Genomic DNA, 21,840 nt, shown 5'->3' with positions numbered 1-21,840 from the left:
GGACCTTTTAAGAATCATGTTATCTCATTACTTCAGGGTATTTACTCTCCTTGAGTTTCATCTTTGGTCTGGACTATCTGTATTGATGACATTTTGGGAGGATTTGAAGGCGAGTTTAGGTTAGATATATAAATCCAAGCTGGATAGTTTGTGTTTGATCTTGAAGTATTTCACAGAACTAAGGCAACTGTAGCCCCATACTTAGAGTGTTACCTGGAGTAAGCCTGTGTGTCCACTGTAGGAGCTACATTGATTTTAGTGATAGTTATCCATATGGATTAAGGATACTAAATTGAATGAATTAATCATAAACTGTGGTGTAAGCGATTAGTGTTCCTGTCTTCCCCTCCCTCTTACTTTGTGCTGCGGGAGATTATATATGCTAGTTCATATTCTGGCAAGTGAGCAGAAATCTGTTTGTTTAAAAAAACTAAATGTATGTTTAAGCCCACTAGTTGAGGTTTCGGTGTACCTCCACTTCTGTGACTTCACTGTCAGTGCAAAAGTCTGTGCCAGAAGGGCTGGGCAGGCAGCTGGGAGACTTGATGTCTCGTTAACCCAAATAAATGTACTAGAGTTTGTCTGTTCAAGCCTTACAGCTCCTATTATATTAGTGCTGCAGTATTGGAAAGCCCCTTAAATCTCAAGGGCATCTCATTTCTGATAAGAGCACTTGTGAGGATAGTTGTCTTCATAGATGTTTAACAATAAGGCTAAGGGGACTAGTTGTGCAGTTACAGCTACTGAAAAACATGGGTTAATATATCTAAGCATTGTGTGGGTTAATATATCTAAGCATTGTGTGGGTTAATATATCTAAGCATTGTGTGTAGAAACCCTATACAAATATAGCTGCACTTATATCTCCTGGTGGTTGAAATTCCTACTACACAATCAAAAAACTCAAGCAAAACCCTGACCAATGCCCCACACTCTGCAGACCTCTCTGCAGTAATTGAAACTTTGAAAACTTGAAGGAAGAATTAGTTTGAAATCACTGTTATGCCACATTGGTAAATGCCCCATCCCTGGCAATGTTCAAGGCCAGGTTGGATAGAGCCTTGGGTGACATGGTCTGGTGTGAGGTGCCCCTGTCCATGGCAGGGGGCTGGAAGTAGATGATCTTAAAGTCCTTTCCAACCCAAACCATTCTATGATTCTATGTCTCAAAGTAATTCCTTACTTAATTGCCTTCCAGTTTTTTCCTGACTTTTCAGAAAATCATCGCTTCATTTGGAATGCCTTTCCTCCTGTGTTGCTTCTCTTGCCTCTGAGAAGTACTTCTGTGTGATTATGGAGGTTTTGATCTTATGAACCAAATGGATTAAGGGTAAAACGTAGCATTTTTCCAGAGCTGTCTCAGCTCTTACTAGATACGATGATTGTGCTATACTAAGAGCCAAAGGGAATGTTAGGTTAATAGGGAGTAATAGGACTAGAGATTACAGCAGGATGGAGAAAGAGGTATGAGAAATAAATGCAAATGACACAGTAGTTTCAGGAATTCAGAATGAGCTTGTGTTTCTACCACTGTCTGTGCTTTTGGTGATCTGCAATTGGAAGGTTTACAGTAAGTTTTTCTGAATATCTTCAGGTAAGATATTTAACAATCAGCTTGGACTTCATCTTAAACATGCTCTTCATTTCCCCCAGTGATATTCAAAACTTGTGTAGTTTAAGGTAATGAGTGTCCATTCACCATTAAGTACCTTTAGCACTGGCATTTGTGATAAGTGAGAGAGGTAAACCTGTGTGCTACGTATTCAGATTTTCTCCACGTCTCCAATTCCTCTTCATCCATCAATTTCTGTTGTAAAATAAAGTGAACAGTCTTGCTTTTAAGCATCCTCTACATAATTTACTGAATGTCTTCCACTTTTATCAGTTGATGTAATGTAATAAAGAGGGTGAATGTTACTCCTTGCTTTACCTCAGTGAAAGGGGTCTTCTGATGCTTTGGTGTGAGAATCTGGTTGCTGTGTTCACAGAGGAGGTTCACAGCCTTCAGAGAATGATTAGAGTTCAGCAGTGATCTCTTAATGTTTTCTTTTTATAATTATGTTCATGTAATGCATGGGTGAACTTGCTGAAGCATTACAGGGTCAAAGTCATGCTAAATGCTAGTGAAATTTGAGGAGTAAAGAGCAAAAAAAGGATAAGGCCTTAAATCAGACACTGTGTGTTCGGTGATCCTTTTCCTTGCACAATCAGGTAATTTTGTCACGTAGGTGCCTGTATGTGATGGGAAACTTTGTATGTAATACTCTGGAATTCCCTCGAGCAGGGTATTGTTTCAACTTAATATCCCTCCACTGAATCAATATTTTAAAAGAAACAGATATCAGAATTAGTCACTATTAAAGAGTCATATATTATCAAAGAATTACTGTCTTAACTGCATTTTGGCGTTTAGGCAGCATTGAGACATAATTATTCTTAAAAATATTTTATCATAATGACAAATTTTAAAGAGAACTCCCAAATCTGCTGTCAAGGAAGAATATTATGTATCCCATTTTCCATTCACACATTTGAAATGTGCTCGCTACCTGCAGTTAGAGTGAATGGTCTTTGTTGATGCTCTTGCTGTGCAGAATCCCTAAAGACCATACAAATGTGATGAGGTGAATTGAAACCAAACAATAATAGTGAGGTCAAACACAAGCTGAGGTTACCTTCCCCCTATCTCCCCTTCTTTCAAGCCAGAAATGTGTATGGAATGCTATCTGAAAAAGGATGTATGCTGTTGTGTTGCAAGTTACGTAGGATTGGTCAGCAAGGTTTTGTCTCTCAGCAGAAAAACTAATCTTTGTAGGATGGCTATTTAGGACTACCTTACTGAAAGTGACTATAATGATTTTGGCAGGTAAAAGTGTTGCAGTTTATGCTTAACACTTCAGATTAATTTGATATTTTCTTGTGTGCTTTTTCCCTTGAAATGTGTAGGCATTTCAGTAGGACTATGGAGGAGCTGGTTCACGATCTAGTCTCAGCACTGGAAGAAAGTTCAGAGCAAGCACGAGGAGGTTTTGCTGATACTGGAGATCATTCTCGCAGCGTGTCTTGTCTTCTCAAGCGTCAGGCAAGGAAAAGGAGGGGACGCAAAAGGCGTTCATTTACCACCCATCATCCCTGGGAGACTGGCCACTGCTTAAGCGAAGGTTCTGATTCCAGTTTAGAGGAATCAAACAAAGACTACAGGGAGAATCATGCTAATAAGAAAGACCACAGTGACTCTGATGACCAGTTGTTGGTTGCTAAGCGCAGGCCTTCCTCAAACTTAAATAACATTAGAGGCAAAAGGCCTCTGTGGCATGAACCAGATTTAGCTGTCGACAGTTTAGGAAACAGAATTTTGCGCAGGAGAAGAAAGGTAAAACGGATGGCAATAGATCTGCCATCAGAAGTCTCTAATGCACTGACAATAACTCAACAGCAGGATAACAGCAGAGATCAAGAAATGGACAATAACAATAAATCATACCAACACCAAGAGTTCTCCAAGAACAAAGTGAAAAAAAGAAAAGTAGCAGCAGCTCGACAAGGACCAGAAGTCTTGGATGAAGGAGTAGTTATAGAAAGTGAAGAAGTGACCCAAGCAAATAAGGACAAAATGGAGTATGAAGAGCAAAAAGGCTCAGATGAGAACATGAGTGACAGGTTATTTTTTCTCTTCCTTTTTACAGAAACTTTGGATAATATTTACTTTTATTATTTGTTTCTCGTATTGGTAATCTTTGTATTTTTCTTGCATTCCAAAGGTAAAATGCTAGCATCAGTAGTATCTGTTTTAACAAATTACTCTTTAAGTGTACTATATTTCATACATATGAGTTGCTCTGGTTAAGGAATTCAGTGTAAAATAGTATGTCATGTAGCAGAGGAATAACCAAGGAAGCAGGTTCTTTAAATAATACATTCTAATTGTTTCAAGATTAAGAATGACAGAATATACAAATGATTAATATGTTTTCTCTGAGTATTTTAACTGATGACAGTTCTCGGACAAAAATTGGTTTTCCAATTTCTAGACTTTGGTGCCTTGATTGTTATCTCTATTCATCAGAAAGGCTGTCAGTGTTTAGTCACCATTTAGGCAGTATGTTCTTATGTGTCATGGGCATAAAAAGGCTGCAGGTTGCCAAGGGTATATATCATTTACAAAATGCAAAAACCAATTTACAGTTCAGAAACACCTGAGCTTACCATTAGAAAAATGGGGGAATGATGACCCTTTGGCAGTACATCTCATCCATCCATTCCAGACAGCAGTCATACTACAATGGTAATTGTTTCCAAAGTACTGTTTTGACAACGCAGGAAGGTGTAAGTCATTTTTCCACCTTACCTGCAGGGCCTGCTAAGCTTGATTATGTTTATTCCATGTGCCTGTTCTGAATGCAGAACTGTCAACAAGAAAGGCTCATATGAAAACAGATAATTTTGGTCAGTTGCTTGTTACAGTAGTGTCCCTGGCTGTTTGTAAGCGTTTTATCTATAAACTGTTAAGTGTTTTCCTTGCTGGAGAGATAGATTGAGATGCAGAGAGTATCCTGGGGTTTTGACCAGTGCAAACAGATTAATTACTGTCATAAGAGCAGTGCTGGTAAGCGACTAACTCCAGTTATTGTCAGAGAAGTTCTAAGCCTTACTATTACATCCTAGTGTTGTCTCTCACCTGCAAACAATAAGCTGAAAGCTGAATAAATCATGAGTCTTCAAGATTGTTTCTGATGCTTTAATTACTAGAGCAGAAGCAGTCCTTCAGGGCAGCTAATGTAACTTCAGGCATCTCCCTTGGATATACAAGATAGGACTATGTGGTGTCAGGAAGCCTTTAGAAAAGTTTCCTCTTATTTGACACTGGGAGTCTGTTCCCACCAAAAAGTTCCCGTAAAGACAGATGGCTAAGCATTTCCTTGGTGCTAGGAAGCATTGCATAGTTTATAATACATCCATAGCCCTGTCACAATGTATAAGATTTCTGCTATGCTACAAGAGTATCAGTTCAGGGCAAGTTTTAAGTGTATGCATGAAATTACTTTAAAGTAACTTAACACATTTGAAGTGCACATTAAAAATGCTAAATGGCACTTCTGCAGTCTTTTATCTGTGTGTGTTCAAACACCACAATAACTGTTTTTAAGTGCATCATTCAGGAATAGGAGTCTTCAAGCTCTTAAGATGTCAGCATCTAAATGATCCCAAAGGTGAATTACCACGAGGCTGGTTTTGAGCACTGGAAATGAGATTTTCATGGTCAGAGCCTGTCCTTTGCTCATTCTTCTTATCCTCAGTGCTTAGTTCTTGGCCACTTTCAGGCAGATTTGGCAATTCATGGAGTTCTGGATGATACTTAATTCCTCAGTCTGTGGCAATTGTTTAAGTGACTAAAGGAGGAAAAATCTCAATTACCCATTTTGAAAGAGCAGCAGTAAAGCTCAAGTGACACTCACCAGTCAGTGTGAGCACAGTGAGTGTCAGCTCTTGGGGACAGGCTTGGTTAGTAAACAAAGGTCACAATATAAAACTAATGTATGAGACAGTGTGCTATTAATAATAAGTAATAATAAAAGATATTTTTTCTTTGTTTCCACAAATGTATAAGTAAAGCTGTGAAAGCTTTTTGGAGAACAGAGCTGTCCCTTCCAAATTTTTGCTTGCATATACTGGTTTATGGGACTAAAAGAAATCTGTCTTTCTTGCTTTTTCCTGGAAGTCTCTTTTTAGGAGTGGAATTCTCATTACAAAGCAAAGTAATTAGCAGCATACAGTGCAAAAGTATATTAAAACTGGAAATAAATTCCATCATAACAGCATTCATGTACTTGAGTATTAGTATATTTCAGAGGTTTGGAATGTCTTCAGTGAAATGACTGCCATATAGAAATTCATTCTGCTGTAATCCCTGCCCTGTTTGACTCTGGTCTGAGGAGAATGAACACTGGCTGCCATAGATATGCCACTGTTATGGTTTGATTTTAAAAACAAACAAAACAAACCACAAAACCAAACAAACATCACCCACCCTCCGTAACCCCCTCTCCCCCCCCACCAAAAACAAAACAAAACCCCAACAAAACCCAAACAACCCAAACCCAAAATACTGTTCTGTGCAACTTTGGCAATTTCACTTGGTTCTGTTTTCATGAACTGGCTGCTCCTTCAGTAAAAATTATTGTGCAATTAAAATGTTATTTAAATACATATGTGAGATATTGTTTGTAACAATGTGTCTACAGCAAATGATCATTGATCATTAACTCTTTTCTTCAGGGTGACCTGTATTTTGATGTAATTGGCCACCTTTATTAACACCTTTTGTCTTTCTCCCCAAGCAGTATGTTGTTAAACCTTAAGCAATGTCTTTTCCAGAATATTTGCAAATGGTGTTCAGAAAGGTAATCTGATTTTCAGATGCTTATATTTCAAGTGCTGAAGGAAGGCTTAGGCTGCTTTTGATTGAGACTTTTCCTGGTTTATTGAGCAGTGGTGTTCCAGGATCAAGCTGAATTGCACAGCATAAGAAGGGAGCGGTGAGCATTTGATGGAAGCAGATAATAAAATGCATCGTGACTGCAACAAGGTACTGACACATCTGGCTTCCTGTCAGGGTACCATTAGATTCCCATGGTTTTATGTGCCAAAAATAATATGCTTTGTAGTTAATGGAACTGAGATATTTGCAGTTTGATTAAAAAAAAAAAAAAAGAGAAAATCCTATTTTCTTTCCGATCTCTGTTGGGCTTAAGTTCAATCTGAACACAGCCTTGTCTCCTTAAAATTTTACGACTGAAAGATCAATTGTTCTTTTGATCTGTGTTCTCTCTTTTTCTTATTACAGTGAATCCAGCAGTCTGAGCAGCAGTGATGCTGGTTTGTTTACCAATGATGAGGGAAGACAAGGTATTGAAACAATCTTTCCCTAACACCCCTCAAACCACATCTGTTGAAATTCTGTAAGCGTTGCAAGTTATTTCATAGGTTAATTACTCAATTTCAGTTGCTATTACTATTTTAATGGGTTGAAGTATAGCTTGCTTTCTGCTATGAATGTTACCAGAGAGTGTCCTGGATCCATGGCTTGGTTAAAAGGTGTCATGAGAAACAGTCTCTTTATTATAAACTTATTTATAACTTGAGCATCTCCAGAAGATCATCTATACTATGTTTTAATTCTGATTTTCAGACAGGATTTAGTAATAATAGTCCCAATCTCAAACTGTTACTGAGGTATCTCTTTTCTTCCAAATTGATATGGCAGGGTTTTATAGTTCTTTTTCATTCAGTAGTTTATTTGAAAGTACATTTCACACTACTTTTTCAGCAGTCTAAGACTGAAATGGAAAATGCATGCTGTGTAAAGTCTCTCCCTTCTGAAAACAATTTTCTTTGATGTAAAATGCAGAGAAGATTCAACATTTCGTGTTAGTGTGCATAATGTTCACACATGGTTTAAAACCGTTGAGGATGGAAGTATGAGATTTTGGGGTTTGGGGGGTTTTCAGCTTTAGTGTTTATTGCGATCTTTAAGTGCAATACATTTACCTGTATTATGCTAGCATCTTAGTGGCCAGCTCATGGACTAGGAACTCAGTCTTTGACAGTATACAAAAATGAGGTAAAAAATAATCTCTTCGGTGATTAAGACTTGCTTTTTTGTGTTGGCATTAAATTAATGGTGATGCAGATCATTTTCTCATGCTGTTTGCCACAGACTATGGTGTGTGCAAGAAAACAAATCCCAGCCCATTTCACAGATCTAGGTTAAGGGAATGTTCTTTTATTTTTTTCTTTTCTTTCTCTAATGTGTAATTCAGTTTGGGTTTTTTTTTGTCAATTTTTTGTTGGGTTTTTTTTTTTTTAGTCTTTTAACATTACAATTGGGAGATTTTTTTTCAGACTTGGAACACAGATGTTGCCTTCTTTGCTCAACAGTAACTTGTGCTACATAAACTGTAGCTCCCAGTCTGAGTATTTGCTTTGAGTTGTGCTAATGTAGCTAAATTTCAGAATTTAGGCTTTCTTTGAAAGTCTAAATCAATGTTTTAACTTCAGTATTCAATACTTTAAGTATATCAATATCAGACATTTTTAAAAGATTTGGTTTTACTTCCCTATATGAATTTATCTTTTGACTTGCAATATTTTAAAACATTTGTCCTGTATATTTGTACAATGTTACCTACCACATTTCATAATTCCATACATGTTTTGAGGTACCCTTCCAATATATTGGTTTCAATATTTTTGTCCCTAAATTACTTAAATCTTTGGATAATATGGTTGAAAATGTCTCAGCTACTTACAGTTTTTCCTATACATTTGATGGGAGGAGAAAAGGGGAAGGATCAGTGAACAATAGTGTGGTGTTATCTTTTTTGGTGTTAGTTCTTTACTATAGAGCTGTAATTCTTTATCTGTTTGATTTTTGAATCTTGATTCAGTTTGATTGTCATTTGCAAGCAGAAAGCATTAGACTTGAAGTAATATTCTGACATGCAAATGAAAAGAACAACAGTTAGTAAACTCAAGAAGGATATTGTCAGGACAAAACATGTTTTCGGTCTTTACTGTGAATGAATTATTTTGCGGGTATGATCAGAAGACCATTAGCTTCACACAGACATTTAGATTTGCTATTAGCATTGGTTTTCTGAAGGCTTTTCCTTAAAAGTACTATTGGAGATCCTACTGCAGGACCAAAGTTATTTATTTTTTAATAGTCATTATTCACCACCACCACCCCATAAAATGCTAGTAATTGTTATCTTTGTACTTCCCTTATGAGGATGAGGATAATTCATTTCTGTAAATTAATTTATAGCTGAACTGAGACACATACAAACTTTGGAAAGAATGAAGGAAGGAGGAAATAAATCTTATAAAAGCTGCGGGAAAGCCTAAGGAAGAGAAATGAAACTGAAGGAGGGCAGAATGGAAATGTATTAAGGGATGAACTGTCTGATTTTCTTGTCAGTTTTTTAAGGCTAAGCTCTGATTCCCATCTTCCCAGTGTTTCTCCTCCAGGATATATGTTCAGAACATCAGCATCTCGACCTCATTTGTAGTTCAAATTTTCTGCACTTCTGACTTCAGGTTTCTGCTAAGTCAAGTGGAGAACCAGAGATTGATTGATGCTGCCTGGTGAAATACTTGGTTTAAATGATGTGGCTGCCATCATTCGCAAGTTTGGATAGCAGAGGACAAGAGGATCCTGTTCTCCAGGGCAACATTTGTTCATTTGGTGCCTCTGAGATTAAGAAGCAGACCTCTTTTGTTGCAGACAAATGCTCTTTATAAAACCCTACTTAATTCCCAAAGCATATTCATCCTATGGGATAGACTTAGTAAAAGGAAAGTGACCTAAAGCAGCAATTTCTTTGAGCAGTCAGTTAAATAGTTGACTATTTAGCACTGAACTTTGGAGTTCCTGACCTTGCAACTTCTAATATTTCCCAAAATTCTTTCAGAAAGCAAATAGAAATAAATCCCATCACAGTAACTGTGCTCTTCTGTGTACAAACTCTCAGAAAAGTTTCAACTTCTCTAGTTTGAGTCAAAAAAAGTAGGTGTTGTTGCAATTGGGAGTAGTAGTGGGTTAACTGCTAGATGGATTTTAATTGCCATCAGTTGCTGTTATAGAAGAAAATGGTTGAGACTTGAAAATCCTGTGTTCAACTCTTAATATGTGTTGTGCCATCTAACAATTTTTAAAAGCCTTTTCCAGCCTGCCTCTGTTCCAGTCTCATAGTTTTCTTGTTTGATTTGGTTTGTTCCTATGAAGTCCTCTTCCGAGGATAGTCATGCTTGTCCTCCTTTCTCAGTTCTCCAGATGCTTACATTAGGTCATGTGAGAGAATGAAAGCAGCTTTCTTGCTGTGCTCTGTTCCACTGTCCTGTTACCTTCTGGCAGAAGTAATTGGTACTCCATGTCTTGCAGTCCCAAAGTGGCAAATGCTTTTTGTCTGTGAAACATTGCATACCCTGCACAGTAGGGCAACAAAAGGTTCAAGATCATGGTAGATGCTCAGTGCAGGTACAGTCCGAGAAAAAGATCTGCTGAACTATTAATAAACCTCAAGGGACCTCTTATGCATTGTATTTGTTTGGTTTTTTTTTTTTGAGTTTTGTACATTGATCAGCTTTGGGGAAAGATTTAATATAGGTAGCAAAACCCCCAAATCCTATGCCTTAAGCCCTTGTTTGTGGAGGTGGTAATTTAACCCCAGTTGGCAACTCAGTACTACACAGCTGCTTGCTCACCCCCAGGGGGATGGGAGGAGAGTCAGAAAAAGGTAAAACACATTGCTTGAGAAAAGAACAGTTCAGTAATTGAAATAAAGTAAAATATTACAGTGATAGGAAAAAGAGGGGAAGAAAATTCAAGTGATGCACAACACAATTGTTCACCACCCACTGACCAATGCCCAGCTTGAGCAGTGATCCTTCCCTTTTGGGTTACTCCCCCCAGTTTATATATTGGGCATGGTGTGCTGTGGTATGGAATAACCCTTTGGAACCTCCTCACTGGCAGAGCAGGAGAGACTAAGAACTCCTTGACTGGGTAAGAGCTACTTAAGAACAACTAAAACATTGATGTGTTATGAGCATTATTCTGAGATTAAAGCTAAAAAACAACTCTGCAGCAGCTGCTACAAAAAAAATTAACTGTATCCCAGCTGAAAGCAGAACACAAAGTAATTGAAAGAACTGAACAGTGGCTGAAGCTTACGTATTGCAAATCCTTATGACTTTTCTTTTTCTTCCTACTTTTTCCTTTGCTCCCTATAGCATTTTCATAAATGGCTGTTTTGCAATTATAAAAACTTTAATGATAAGCAGTGTTACGCCTAGTGTAGAAAACTCTAAGAGTTTTGAAACAAAAGGTCTAATCTTACATTGCAACATAAAATAGAAGTCTTACATAGACTTAGCTAGTAGGATCGCGTGTGATTTCAAGGCATTTCGCAGGTCCACTTTACAAAGGCACTTTAAGTTGAAAGCACTGTGTAAGTTAAGCTTTCAGCACAATGTTAACAGGACGGTAACCTTATCCAAACACTAGTTGATATTGCTGGGTTTTAGGGAAAAAAAGCCAAATTGCAAATATATTCTTTAATGAATTTTATGTTGTGGGTATGGCAAAGAAAACATACTCTGTATTCCTATTCCACCTACACTTACAAGTACACTTGGGGAAATTCGAAGTTGACTTAAGACCTCCTAAATCATGATGCGTAGCACTTGAAATGTCCTTTAATATCTAAGCAAGTAGGAAGGAAGATTAATATTAATCAAGTGTTAAACAATTAAAACTGGAGAAGTCAGGGTTCTGCTGTGGATGTGGCAGCTCTTCATTATTTTATGATTAAACGTATATTCATTACTGTGTCTTTAATGAAGATGACCCACTACTGATTCTGTATATAAGAATGCCATCCTTTTATCTTCTCTGCAGAGGAAGCAATTTGGACCTTGTATAGTAACTTGGTAACTGCAGGTGTCAGAGTACACTTGGGTGGCTGTCCTACTCAGGAGCAGGCCTTCATGTGCAGTTTTCAAGCTTGAGTCAGAAGTAGCTGCTTAAACTGGATGGTGTCAAAAGTGTCCTGTTACCCTTTTGCCAAGGTAGCTCTGCAGAGCGCAGAGAGCAAGATGCAGTGTGCCTCTTTTGATGAGCAGCTTAATCTTCTGCTTTCCTGAAATTCCTTGTATTAGTAAGTCTTTGCATGTCTCCAAATGATTATTACAGCCATTAACAGTGAGGGTTTTTACCTGGAAAGAGGAACACTGGAAATGTGACTAGCATCCTAGGGTGTTTACAGGCCATGTGCTGTCACTCTTTGTGTGCAAGCTGATGGAAGACGGACCAGCACAGTATCAAGTGGTATTTCTAGGGCCCTGATGCCTAACTCTTTTCACAGTATACTCTCAAAGTAGGTTGTGGTTGTTCAAAACAAGCACACATACATCGTATGTGGCTGCTATGGAGGGCAGTCTAGACATTTTTAAATAAACCTACAAAGGGAAAACTGTGTGCAGTGGAAAGTATTTTTGCTATAATCCTGGGCTGCTTCAGCTGAAATAAGATTCACATGAAGCTATTCTTGAGAATGAAAATATATAATATTTACAATTCTGACAAACGAGAGGACTCTTCTTGTTGTTTGTCAGAACAACAACAACAAACTTGTGTTTGTTGATGTGGCTGTGCTTTTTCTTATGTTACTACATCATGAGATGGTCAAATTCGAGATCCTTAGGACAGTGAGAAGAGCGTGCAGCAAGCTCACTGCCCTGGACTTCAAGAGAGCAGACTTTGGCCCCTTCAGGGACCTGCTTAGTAAGGTTCCATGGGATATAGCCTTAGAGGGCAGGGGGGCCCAAGACTGTTGGTTGATATTCAAGGATCACCTGCTACAAGTTGAGGAATGTTGCATCTTGACTAGAAGGAAGTGCAGCAGGAGGGCCAGGAGACCTCCTTGGATGGATAAGGAGCTGCTGAGGAAACTTTGAGAGGGAAAAAAGAGGCTTGTAAAAAGTGGAAGGAAGGACAGGCAGCCTGGGAAGAGTACAGGGATGTTGTCCGGGAAGCTAGGGACCAGGTTAGGAAAGCTAAAGCCCAGTTAAAATTAAAGTTGGCTATGGATGTTAAAGATAACAGGAAGGGATTCTATAGGTACATAGCAAATAAAAGACAGACTAGGGAAAACGTGGGCCCTCTCCGAAAGCTATCCGGAGAACTGACTACCCTGGATTTGAAGAAGGCTGAGGTTCTTAATGACTTCGTTGCCTCAGTCTTCACTGGCAAATGCTCTCACCACACCACCCAAGTTTTGGAAGGCAGACGTAGGGACTGTGAAGATGAAGACTTTAGGCCCACTGTAGGAGAGGATCTGGTTCTAGACCATCTTAAGAACCTGAACGTGCACAAGTCCATGGGAGCTGATGAAATCCATCCATGGGTCCTGAAGGAGCTGGTGAATGAAGTTGCTAAGCCACTGTCCATTATATTTGAGAAATCATGGCAGTCAGGTGAAGTTCCCTGGAAAAGGGGAAATATAACCCCCATTTTCAAGAAGGGAAAAATGGATGACCCAGGGAACTACAGACCAGTCAGTCTCACCTCTGTGCCTGGCAAAATCTTGGGGCAGATTCTCCTGGATGGCATGCTAAGGCACATGAAAATCAACAAGGTGCTTGGTGACAGCCAGCATGGCTTCACTAAGGGGAAATCCTGCCTGACCAGTTTGGTGGCCTTCTGTGATGGGGCTACAGGGGCAGGGCAGTTGACATCACCTACCTGGACTTGTGCAAAGGGTTAGAGACACTGCCCTGCAAGGCATCCTTGTCTGTAAATTGGAGAGACATCGATTTGATGGATGGACCACTGGGTGGATACAGAACTGGCTGGATGGCTGCACACAAAGAGTTGTGGTCAATGGCTCAATGTCCAGCTGGTGACCAGTAATGAGTGGTGTCCCTCAGGGATCGGTGTTGGGACCGGTCTTGCTCAACATCTTTGTCGGTGACATGGACAGTGGGATTGAGTGCGCCCTCAGCAAGTTTGCTGATGACGCCAAGCTGTGTGGTTTGGTTGATCTGTTGGAGGGAAGGAATGCCATCCAGAGGGACCTTGACACACTTGTGAGGTGGGCTGATGCCAACCTTATGAAGTTTAACCATGACAAGTGCAAGGTCCTACACCTGGGTCGGAGCAATCCCAGGCACAGCTACAAATTGGGCAGAGAAAAGTTTCAGAGCAGCCCTGCAGAGAAGGACTTGGGGGTGTTGGTTGATGAGAAACTGAACATGAGCCGGCTGCAGTGTGCGCTTGCAGCCCAGAAAGCCAACCGTATCCTGGGCTGCATCAAAAGGAGCGTGACCAGAAGGTCGACGGAGGTGATCCTGCCCCTGTACTCTGCTCTCCTGAGACCTCACCTGCAGTATTGTGTGCAGTTCTGGTGTCCTGAACATAAAAAGGACGCGGAACTATTGGAACAAGTCCAGAGGAGGGCCACGAGGATGATCAGGGGACTGGAGCACCTCCCATATGAAGACAGGCTGAGAAGGTTGGGGCTGTTCTCCTGGAGAAGAGAAGGCTGTGTGGAGACCTCATAGCAGCCTTCCAGTATCTGAAGGGGGCCTATAGGGATGCTGGGGAGGGACTCTTCATTAGGGACTGTAGTGACAGGACAAGGGGTAACGGGTTAAAACTTAAACAGGGGAAGCTTAGATTGGATATAAGGAGGAAGTTCTTTCCTGTGAGGGTGGTGAGGCACTGGAATGGGTTGCCCAGGGAAGTTGTGAATGCTCCATCGCTGGTGGTGTTCAAGGCCAGGTTGGACAGAGCCTTGGGTGATATGGTTTAGTGTGAGGTGTCCCTGCCCATGGCATAGGGATTGGAACAGGATGATCTTAAGGTCCTTTCCAACCCTAACTCTTCTGTGTTTCTGTGATTCTGAACACAGAAACGAGGGTGATGCAAATGGGGTGTATGTGTCACTACAGAAACCATAATAAAACTACATAAATAATTTTCTAAGCCTCTTAAAGAGGGAAGCAACTGATTTAACATGAAGGAGTAATTAGATAAAGATGTAGACTCAATAATATAGGTCAAAAATTAGGCAAACAGTCGTGGGGGGAGGAGACAGGTTAAAAATAAAGCCAGCAACTGAGCTGCCTTGAAATTTTAGCATTTTATTAATATTTCTGAAGTTGATTTTTTTTTTTTAACTGATCAGTAAAGTTAGAATTGAATGTAAATTGCTTTAAACAATGCCTGGAGTCATTAGCATTACTCATAAACAAGTTTGTGTTTTTTTTAATATGTGTTTGGCAGAACATGTGTTTGCACTCGAAGATCAGTTTCTGGACATCTGATGGTTGTTTTACCTTTCCTGTAGCTTGGAAAACTATGATAATTTGCTGTAGCCTTCTGCTGAATCAGCATCCCTAAGGGGAAAGGACAGTGTAGTGAATCTTTTGAAGTATTTTCAAGTCCAAAACGTTGCTTTGAATTCTTAATTCTCCTAAGTATGTTTACTGTGGATACTGTGTTGCCTTTTGAAAGTTGCAAATTAAGTAGGATAAAATCCATGTAGTTGGTTGCCAAACTTTTGAGTGCGGAAGGTCCCCTGTGTTATATTGCCTATATGTATGAGGTTGGGAATTAATTCAGTGCAGTGGTCTTCCTGATTCCTTTTGAAAATGGTATCCCTTCAAGGTGAAGCAACAGGTAAACAAAACTCCGGTGGGTGCTCTCACCTGGATAAGGAGTTAATAGGTTTATGCTCTTCTCAAGGTAATACTGAAAACAGTCAAAGGGTTCAGAGCTGCAGACAAGGAAGCTAAAAACCAGGTACACAGAATTATGCTGTCAAATGGGAAAAGCCCAAGAGGTTCAGATAGCTTCATACGGTAGCTGCCTAACATACTAATATTCCTGTTAGATAAAAAGGAAGTGCAATTTTGTATTTTTTCCCAAAGGACCATTGTTGGGTTTTTAGTAAATATACTAGTTTCCTAGCTCCTATTTGCCTTGTTCTGCAGTCCACCAACAGAGTCTTCAATTCTAGCTCTTTCTTTCAAGCCTGCATTGCGTACCTCTTACAGGCTTTCTGTCCCTTGAGCTGATTGTGTAACCCAGTTTTGGAATTCTATACTTACTTCCATAGCCAATTACGTACAGCAAGACTTTTTTTTTTTTTCTTGGAGTTTCTAATAGTAGTGTAATTAGTCTATGTGTCTAGAGCTCTCATTTTATGAAAAAATATTCATTAAAAGTTTATCTCCATAAAGGTTTGGAAAATCAAAACAAAGGAGTTGAAACTCAATTCTGAACCACAGGACAATCCAGCAAAGAGGCATGATTATCCCTCTACTACCACCACCGTCTCTATTCACTATTCTTATACATCATCAAAAAAAAAAAAAATACCTGGCTGTAATGAAACAAGGATAGAATTAATGGGGAATATGTTTGTGAAATGTCATAGCTATAAGTGGGGATATGAATAAATGTGGACAATAATGCAAAATACTTCAGGAACACAAAGAAACGGAATCTTATTTAGATCTATGTGTCTCTTTCCATCTCTGTCTTCTTTTTCTTCCATCCGAAAGTTCTTGTTCTCTAGCTTCTGCTAATTTTGCTTTTAGTAGCAACCACTAGAGATGTAAAGATTACATTTCACCTGCAAGTGACCAGTGAGGGCCCTAATTATTCCATATTTTCTCAAAGTACTTGTCCTGAGGAATGTTTACAGCCGTTTTCATTTGTGCTTGGTCTTGAAGGTCTCATTGCAACAACTTCTTTAGAGAAAGTGTTTTGAACTTTATTTTTCCTCAGATATTGGCTTTGAATTTCATTATTTGTGTTTTCCCATTGTGGCAATGAAATTTTACACAAATACTTTTTGTTCCTGAAAATTACATCACAAATATGTTGCGTTTGGGTCTTGCTCAATTCTGCCTAATGAAAAATTAAAATGCCAAACAAATAATTTATATGCAGAAATAGTGAGCTATGGTTTGGATACTTCGAAGTAGAATTAAAATTTACAGCACATAGTTTGAAATCTGGTATTTGGATGTAAGAAAGGAAATTTGTCTTATGAAGCTAGGATGCTGGATTCTTCCTCAGGGGCTTTAGCAATAAGACAAGGGGTGATGGGTTCAAGCTAAAACAAGGGAAGTTCAGGTTACATGTAAGGAAGAAGTTCTTTACTGGGAGGGTGGTGAGGCGCTGGAATGGGTTGCCCAAGGAAGTTGTGAATACTCCTTCCCTGACATAGTTCAAGGCTGGGTTGGACAGAGGTTTGGGTGACATCGTCTAGGGTGAGGCATCCCTGCCCATTGCAGTGGGGTTGGAACTGGATGATCTTAAGGTCCTTTCCAACCCAAACCATTCTATGATTCTATGATTTTTCCTGTCTTCTGTAAACTACTTTGTATAAGTGAACGTGTTTTAAACCAAACATAACGTTTTTTTTTCTGGTTGCCAGCATTTTTATGAGCTCAGATTTTCAGTCTTGTCTTACTTTTGACTTCAAACCCAGGTATTTAAATACCGCATCTATAAATGTCAGTAAAAATGACCAGCTTTGTGGTATAATGCAGTATTATTCTCAATCCTATGATGCTGTCAGTTTTCATTTAAACTCAACTTTTTCAAAACTTATTTCTAAATGAACTTAATCAGATTAACTTCATTTAGTCACATCTGCTCATGATTTTTTCCCCTTTTACTAGCCATACAAATCATGAAATTAAGCTAATTATATACCATTATCGGCTGCAAAGAACTAGTTTCACAGTTTTATACCTTTTAATTCCCTGCAGGAGATTAAGGCTTGTTTTTTGTTAATATGTAAAGTGCAGTAACTTAAATGGATTTCCCTGCAGTTATTGCCAAAGGATTAACTAGTTTATTATTGTTTTTCTCTATTGTAAATTGTTTAAAACATTACATTTGATGTGGTTTCATTGATGGCAATGCTTGTCATGCTATTGAGAAACATTTTCTAAATAGAAACTGCTATATACAATTGTTATACAGCTATAAAGCAAAAGAAATAATTGTGCTGTCAGAGTGTTTATTGATGGTGACATCTGATTTTTGTCTTCTCTGCTCCTCCGTCTCTTTTGCGGGGCTGGGGGGACACACTGCCCTCACACAGGTGACGATGAGCAGAGTGATTGGTTTCATGAAAATGAACCTGGTGGAGCATGTGGAATTACTGGAGTCATTCCATGGTGGGAACAAGAAGACGCTACAGAACTTGAAAGAGAATTGCCTGATCCAGTCTTCGAAAGTATTTTAACTGGGACTTTTCCTCTCATGTCCCATTCAGGGAGGAGAGGTAAGACACAATCAAGTAAATGCAAACTGTAGAGTCATTTGAGTACAGTAGAAGGATATCTATACATATAAAACATGAAAAATGGTGACAAGATCTTGGAGTTACCAGTTTGTTCCCCTGAACAATTTCATTTGTAAGTATCATTAGACAGAAATAGTTTTTAAAACTCAGTTGTTAGGTCAAATTTTAAAACTTGGCTCATTTTTATAGCCTGCTCTTATTTGTATTGATGTTTCCATTGAGAACAGCTTTATTTGAAGTGAATCTTAGTATCCTGTTTTGTTCCTGGCTCCTGTGATAGTGTTTAGAGTTCTATAGAGGTTTGTTAATTCAAAAGTTGGAGAGTAGTGTGACCATCTGCTTTGCTTTATGGTCAGGCAGTGTTGTTTGTAGAGAAGGTGGAAGGGTTCCTTTAGAGCAAGGATTGAGATTGTAATTTAGAAAATACCTTTTTTTTTTCTTTAAAATATTTTAGACAGCTGTGGATCCAGTGTATCCAATGGTAAGTTGCACCAGAGTTAGATTGCGTTTACAGCTGGGAACCCACTCTTATCTAAAGACTGAAGTTGCAGACCTCAGCTTGCTGCCAGAGAGTTTTGTAGTACCTTCCCTCTGCCACAAGGATCTCTTTCACATTCAAATACAGATCTTTTATGTGAGCAGTGGTCAAATCACTTTTAAACTGCTCTGCACAATGTAATGAATTATTGTGTGAAGCTTATTTATGAAATGCTTGAAATTGTTTCTGAGGACTTGGTCTTTGTGAATTCACCAGATTTAACGTGATTTAGTTCTAATAAAGTTGTAAGTGATGCAAAAAACCTTTCCTACTGATCAGAGTGCTCTGCTCATGCAGCCAACTGCGCATAGAACCAGGATAGCAGTAAGAATATCTACAGAAATACTAATTTTTATAACAACTTAGCCTTTCTCTCACTTTCCCCATTGTGCTTTGTTGCCACCAGGACAGTTGACTATATTAAGATGTTTTTATTGAACTGGTCAGATTAATAGATTGGTGTGTAATGGTGAATGTTATTGGTTTCGTGGTATAGAAAATGTTCTTAAATCAGTTTGTACTTCTTTTTTTTTAGGTTTCCAGAGTAGATTTAGTCATCTTCATGGAATGCCAGCAAGAAACATAAAAAAGGCTTCAGGAAACCAGAATGCATTGGTAGGTGCTTTTATTATTGTTGACTAATGTGCACAGTTCTTAGAGGTATTTGGGTTTGCTTTTTGTTTTAAAAAAACATATTTCTCCCATCCTTGTTTCCTAGTGTTGTACATAGGTAATGGAATGGTGCCACTGCTGCTGATTATTGCCTCTTTTGTAATGGAATATTTGTGTGTGCTTGAATGGCAGAAAGAGTTGGATATTGTCTCTCAGTACTTATTTTGAACTGAGTGAAGGGAAAGCTTTGGGGGAGCATTATTAGAAATTTTCAGTGTGGATCTTATGTCTATATGAAAACATGTTTAAAATGAAAATCAAACCAAAGTTAAATGTTAAGTTTTTCTCACACTGAAAGCATTTTAGGATGGATTTATTTTGATTTCTTTTTCTCCCAAAAGTCTGCTTTGAAAAATCTGTCTTTACTCTCTTGTCTGGGTGACTTCTGTGTGGTCAGGTAAAGGGTCTATACAATCTAATAATATGATTTTCCCATAGCTGTTTTCTAAAATAAGATTATAATGAATTTATGAGAATTTGTTCTTCAGAAGAGACTTCTCAAGTTAAAGCATTTAAATTTATTCATTTAATTATATAAATGTTAATATTTTTGTTATATATAATATATATTAAATATATAAAACTATCTATATTAAAATATATTTTAATAAATATTAATTTATTCATGCAGTCTATTCCTTTCTTATTGGGATAGTGTTTAGAACAGAAGGAAGCAGGATGTGGGAAACTCTATGTCAATGTATAACAAACCTGCTTCAACCTGATAAATACTGCAACATCAATGTTCTTTGTATTTGAGAAAATTAAATGGTTTCCAATTTTAATTTACCTTAAAGTAAGATGCTTCTGAGAAATATAAGAGAAATATGCAGAGAGAATAAAAATTAACTGTGAGAAATGTAACTTGTTTTGAAGAGGGAAGGGTTTTATAATTGACGTCCCTGTCCAATAATTGCCATTTGGAGCTGAATAAGATGCTTTAAAACCTTGGCCTGTGATCTTTGCTGTTAGTGGTCATGAATTAGATGAATGCTATCTAGTTCTTGGTTTCCTATCTACCTATTTTTATTTTTGGTTCAGTGCTTGCTTGAGCATGTCTGGGATTTGTAGCCCATTTTCTAGGCTTATTGCAATTTCACTCTGGTATTTTATAGGAGCTATTATAACTGATGGGTTAGCTTCATGGTGTTGATGATACATAGCTTAACTACCCTAAAAACTGCCTTTCTAAATTGTAAAAGGGTGATTAAATTTCAATTGATGAAGATATACAGTGAATGCATTTATATAATAAAAAAATCCCAATGTTTATTTTCTGCTACTCTTTCTGAATTGTCCTTAGGAGCCTATTTTTTCTTCTAGCCATGATATCTCATACTAAGATGAGTAAAGATGGCATTGTAGTTCCCTTTATAACAAAAGTGCAAGCCAATCTACTAAAGACTGCTAATTCAGTTACCTCGAGTTACTAAATATATCATTTACATAGTGTAGTTAAACAAGATTGTCTTGCAAACATAGCTTCTAAGCCACTATTTTTAGGCAGGAGTGTATATATAGAATGGATGTGCAGCTGGCTCTTCACATGCAGTTTTCTGACCTTCTTAATGTCTATTTATGTTTGTGGGCACATTTGCTGCATCCATCATTGCAAACATATCTATATAAGCTAGAGTTCATGTGCTTCCTTTTGTTAGTGGTTGCTTCTTAATGAAAATCTTCTTTTAGGTCCTTTAATCCAATGACAAAAAAAAAGTCGTTTTATACCTGTGACATCTGATAACAAAGAACAAGAAGTAATTACTGCTATTAGATTGTAACAGTGAAGAAAAGCAAGGATGCTTTTAGAAAGATTAATATCCTGAGGAAAGAACACTGCAGACTCAACTGATTGAACAGAGTTGTGCTGCGACTTAATTCTTTTTTAGCAGTGAGGAGTCTGATGTCTGTATCACTGCTTTTACACAGACTCGAAAGACAAAGTAAAAAATGGAGTTTCCTACTGAGATACCCTACCTAAAAGACACACATTATATCCTGCATTTGGCCTAAGGATGTGTAGTTTGTATCTAGGAAATGTGAGCATATAGTTACCTCTTTGCATACAGGCAATGTGTGTTTAAATTTCTTTGGGGAATTTAATTGAAGGTTCACAGCTACAGCAGCTAGTGGAACCTTGAAGCAATTACTGGTTTAGGGAAGGCAAAATGAATAGCTAGGGTAGATAATACCTTGATACATTGTCATCTTCTGTCAAAAAATGTTTAATGCCAAACTGTTTGGTTGATTTCTTGTGAGAAACATCAAGCCAAGAGTGTGATTATTACTTGCTATATATTAAGGGAACTGCCAGCTTACATTGTTTTCACACCAGAAGCAGCGAGAGCTCAGAATAGGAAGAAGGATGCTGCTCTTTATAGTCCAATTAGTGAACTTATTTGTAGTATCCACAGCTGGCATTCAGATTCTGTCCAGATGCTTTTCCTGAATTTCACTGATGAGTTGCTTAATTTTAACAAACTTATGGGTCTTTCTGTCATCAGGCATGCTACCTTTGAGTCAAAACGTTCTTTTAATGATCATACACTGGACAAGCAAGAGAGAAGTAAAAACCTGGCATGCAAATGCTATGAAAATCTAATGTGCAGAGTGTTGTCATATAGCAGATGACAACTGAAAATGAAATGTAAAAAAAATTATTGCAATTGGTTTATCCCTTTAATCCCTTTGGATTATCCAGTTTACTAAAGATAGGCACGTTTCTTATGGAATCTGCCA

The 21,840-nt window shown here is 38.2% G+C and overlaps 1 protein-coding gene across 2 annotated transcripts in view; it reads left to right on the top strand.

The window, feature by feature from the left end:
- Positions 1-21,840, top strand: part of GPATCH2 (G-patch domain containing 2) — a 117,033-nt gene that overhangs the window by 5,756 nt on the left and 89,437 nt on the right. For both annotated transcript variants that reach the window (XM_062605964.1, XM_062605965.1), the window contains exons 2-5: positions 2,947-3,660; positions 6,845-6,906; positions 17,688-17,870; positions 18,965-19,044. In XM_062605964.1, the coding sequence (XP_062461948.1) occupies positions 2,947-3,660; positions 6,845-6,906; positions 17,688-17,870; positions 18,965-19,044 (1,039 nt within the window). The remainder of the gene's footprint in view (positions 1-2,946; positions 3,661-6,844; positions 6,907-17,687; positions 17,871-18,964; positions 19,045-21,840) is intronic.

This window comes from Pezoporus occidentalis, unplaced genomic scaffold (assembly GCF_034315485.1).
Source record: "Pezoporus occidentalis ecotype Australia unplaced genomic scaffold, CSIRO_AGI_Poc_V1 ctg93, whole genome shotgun sequence".
In the NCBI taxonomy this organism is placed as follows: Eukaryota; Metazoa; Chordata; class Aves; order Psittaciformes; family Psittacidae; genus Pezoporus; species Pezoporus occidentalis.
Note: the sequence above shows the minus strand (reverse complement) of the source record. Positions and strands in the feature narration are given on the sequence as shown.